General features: G+C 58.9%; 2 protein-coding genes across 2 annotated transcripts; both read left to right on the plus strand.

Moving 5' to 3' along the window:
• The first annotated feature begins 111 nt into the window (after window positions 1–111).
• Window positions 112–631, plus strand: LOC102755495 (immunoglobulin omega chain). Its single transcript, XM_006752908.2, has 2 exons — window positions 112–198; window positions 300–631. Exons 1-2 carry the CDS (start codon window positions 153–155, stop codon window positions 629–631), a joined length of 378 nt encoding a protein of 125 aa, XP_006752971.1. The 5' UTR covers window positions 112–152.
• Window positions 632–2,586: 1,955 nt separating this feature from the next.
• On the plus strand, window positions 2,587–3,098 carry LOC102755777 (immunoglobulin iota chain). The gene is made up of 2 exons (XM_015559065.1): window positions 2,587–2,648; window positions 2,725–3,098. The coding sequence occupies exons 1-2, from the start codon at window positions 2,603–2,605 to the stop codon at window positions 3,096–3,098; spliced, it is 420 nt and encodes a 139-aa protein (XP_015414551.1). The 5' UTR covers window positions 2,587–2,602.
• The last annotated feature ends 534 nt before the right edge of the window (window positions 3,099–3,632 follow it).

The following is a 3,632-nucleotide window of genomic DNA, read 5'->3' on the forward strand; positions in this document are numbered from 1 at the left end:
GGGAGCCTAGCTCCAGCCCCAGGGCCCAGGGAGGGCTGGGCATCCCTGGAGGGACTCTCATTTGCATGGCAGCCCCTCCCCTGGCAGAGGGGTGGGGAGAAAAGGAGGCCTGGGCAGCCCAGCCCCACTGTGGGCTCAGGGCTGTGAGCACCATGGCCTGGACTCCTCTGCTCCTCGCGCTCCTCTCTCACTGCACAGGTAGGGACAGGCCTGGGACCCGGCTTCTTCCCTTCCTGCTCAGGCTCCTGGGAAACGTCCCCTGGTCCCTGCCCGTCACTGACAAGTGTCTGTGTCTGCAGGGTCCCTCTCCCAGCCTGTGCTGACTCAGCCGCCCTCCCTCTCTGCATCTCCGGGAGCCACAGCCACACTCACCTGCACCCTGAGCAGTGGCTACAATATTGGCGGCTACCATATACGCTGGTTCCAGCAGAAACCTGGGAGCCCGCCCAGATTTCTCCTCAGATATAAGTCGGACTCAGATAAGTACCACGTTTCTGGGGTCCCCAAACGCTTCTCTGGATCCAAAGACACGTCGGCCAACGTGGGGTTTCTGCTCATCTCGGGGTTGCAGCCTGAGGACGAGGCTGACTATCACTGCAGCTACAACTCAAGGCAGTGGGAGCAGCTTTAGTCACGCACAGTGTCTCAGATGGCGAGGAAGTGAGACAAAAACCCCGGGCCCCGAGGTGCTGCCTCTGAGCCTCCCTTCACCGAGGAGCGTCTGTGGGGCCTCTGTCATTGGCTCCTCTGTAGGGATCCGTTTCCCCGGGAGGAGGGAGGTCACACTCGATGTGGCAGCAGCACAGGCGTCCCAGGGGCACACGCGGTGGTCATGGAGCCCAGCCCGCCCCCCGTGTCGGGGGAAATTCTAACAAGAAGGACCATTTCTGAGTCAGAATCTCAGCTCCTTCCTCCTGTTGTGTCTTGTCTGCTCCTCACCCAGAGCGCCTCACTCCTGACCCCTCTGGTCCCCAATATGTAGGGAGATGGTTTCCAACAGGAATTCTCTGACACCAGCTGTTGTCCCACAGCAGCACTCAGTCCTCACACTCTCTGCCCAGAGACGGTGTCAGACCCACAGTTAAAGGGCCATCCCACTGACTGCCCACCGGTCAGGTGCCTTTCACACTATGGAGGTCCCAGGTTTCTTGCTCGTTTTGTTGTAAATTAACGGTTCCCGTGGTCCCTCCCTTGATTCCATTCATTTGCTGGAGTCCTTTGCTAACTGCACCTGAGCCCGGCTCCCCCTTTTCGCCATGTGGGCAGGCTGCCTGGGGAGCCCCGCCCTGCAGAGCCAGGCAACTGGATGGGCGATGCTGAGTGAGGACTCAGCCCCGGATGGATGACCTCCGGGACCAGAGCTCACCTGCAACCTCGCGGGGCACCTGAATCTCCAGTCGTGTGGTCAGTGAGAGGGGGTTTCTCTAAGGAGAAAAGGGGGGGCCTGATCCCAGGAAATCCCTTCTGGGGCCACAGGATGGTGGCGGATGGTCCCCAGTTGCTGGGGAAATGCTGAGCCTGCTCTTAGAGGAAGTGGGCCAAGTGCAGCGGTTCTCAACCTCCCTAACGCTGCGACCCTTTCATACAGTTGCGCATGTTGTGGTGATTCCCACCCATAACATTATTTTCGTGGCTACCTCGTAACTGTAATATTACTCCTGTTATAAATCATCATGTAAATATCTGATATGCAGGGTGTATTTTCATTGTTACAAATTGAACATAGTTAAAGCATAGTGATTAATCACAAAAACAATATGTAATGATATATGTGTTTTCCGGTGGTCTTAGGCAACCCCTGTGAAAGGGTCGTTCGACCCCCAAAGGGGTCGCGAACCACAGGTTGAGAACCGCTGGCCAAGTGGGTCCCGGGATGAGATGCCAGGCCGTACCCGCTGGCTTTCTGCATAAGAACCGCATGCCTCTGCAGTCGCAGGCACCGCACATACACAACAAACCCCCAGGAAGAGAGGCTCTTTCCGGACCCATAGACCAGGAGCCCCTGCTGTCAAGGTGACTGGACCCCATAACTCACACCGCCTCCCTGCCACCATCATGGCCTAAGGAAGGGGATTGTCAGCTGGCTTAGGTAACAGGGCCTGCCCAGTGGGAACTGGGCTTAGTCACAATGTCACCCATGGCTGGGAGATGTGGGGTCCAAGTAGGACCAGAAAAGGATGGACATGTGACCCACTATCTCTCATGTTCCTCACTCTGCCCTCCACTCTCCTTGTACGTTCAGGTTGGGAGACACGCTGTGGGCACTGGGGTCTCGGCAGGAAGACACAGGCCAGGCTGTTCCTGTGTCATAAATGGCAGTGCACCTGGAAGAGGGGCGGGGCCTGGGCACATTTGCATGAGAAGCCCCTCCTCTGACAGAAGGGCGGGGTCTGGGGCACATTTGCATGAGAAGCACCTCCTCTGACAGAGGGGTGGGGTTTGGGGCATATTTGCATGAGAAGCCCCTCCTCTGACAGAGGGGCGAGGCCTGGAGAATATTTGCATGAGAAGCACCTCCTCTGGGAGACCAGCTGGGAGGGGATAAGAGAGGTCTGGGAAGACCAGCCCCAGCTCTGTGTCCTGGGAACGGGCTGCCCTCACCATGGCCTGGACCCCTATGCTCCTCCTGCTCCTCACTCACTGCAGAGGTAGGGACAGGCCTCCGGGACCCAGAGCACCTGCCCCCTGACCCTTCTTCTCACTCCCAAGTCTCTCTTTCCACAGGGTCCCTCTCCCAGCCTGTGCTGACTCAGCCGCCCTCCCTCTCTGCATCTCTGGGAGCCACGGCCAGACTCCCCTGCACCTTGAAAAGTGACGTCAGTGCTGTTAATAAGACCATATTCTGGTTCCAGCAGGAGCCAGGGAGCTCTCCCCGGTACCTCCTGTCTTACGCCTCAAGTCCAAGTTTGGGCTCCGGGGTCCCCAGCCGCTTCTCTGGGTCCAAGGACGCCTCGGCCAATGTGGGGCTCCTGCTCGTCTCGGGGCTGCAGCCCGAGGACGAGGCCGACTTTTCTGGGTCCAAGGACGCCTCGGCCAATGCGGGGCTCCTGCTCGTCTTGGGGCTGCAGCCCGAGGACGAGGCCGACTATTACGTGTGAGTTGCAGGAAGAAGGGGGCTGTGGGCCCGCCGCGTGCCCTGTGCTTCCGGAACCCGAGGACCCCACCGCTGTGGCACGTGTGCCCGTGGGATGGAAGTGGACAGAGTTCTCTCCCTCCACGAGGCAGAAGCCAGGGAGCCCTCCCCGGTACCTGCGGTCCTACTACTCAGACTCCATGAAGCACCAGGGGTGCCCGATGGACTCTAACTGGCTCCGGGGTTATGCAGGCGCCGTGTCCCAGGTCCAGAGGTGGGATGAGGCATGCAGCATCTCCAGGCTTCTGGAGGTGGTTCCTGCAGCCCTCTCCTCCCCACAACCATAGACAGGGAGCATCGGGGAATCTCCCACATTGGCCAACATGGCTCCAGGGGGAGTTCTTACACTGAGCATGCCAAGAGTTAGAAACATGAATGGACAGCCCCCAGTGCACTGGAAGCAAGCAAGATAATTGGATAGCAAAAAACCCCACAACTTCCCCTCCTTATCCCTATACTAGAGGCCCAGTGCACCAACCCAGGTCTCTCGGCCTGGCCT

Source organism: Myotis davidii, unplaced genomic scaffold (assembly GCF_000327345.1).
Source record: "Myotis davidii unplaced genomic scaffold, ASM32734v1 scaffold2291, whole genome shotgun sequence".
NCBI classification, from domain to species: Eukaryota; Metazoa; Chordata; class Mammalia; order Chiroptera; family Vespertilionidae; genus Myotis; species Myotis davidii.

Excerpts from the sequence above, each read along its gene's own strand:
- LOC102755495 (XM_006752908.2), top strand. The coding sequence starts at position 153 with ATGGCCTGGACTCCTCTGCTCCTCGCGCTCCTCTCTCACTGCACAG. Across the intron at positions 199-299 it reads GCTCCTCTCTCACTGCACAG|GGTCCCTCTCCCAGCCTGTG; the intron begins GTAGGGACAGGC and ends CTGTGTCTGCAG.
- LOC102755777 (XM_015559065.1), top strand. The coding sequence starts at position 2,603 with ATGGCCTGGACCCCTATGCTCCTCCTGCTCCTCACTCACTGCAGAG. Across the intron at positions 2,649-2,724 it reads GCTCCTCACTCACTGCAGAG|GGTCCCTCTCCCAGCCTGTG; the intron begins GTAGGGACAGGC and ends CTCTTTCCACAG.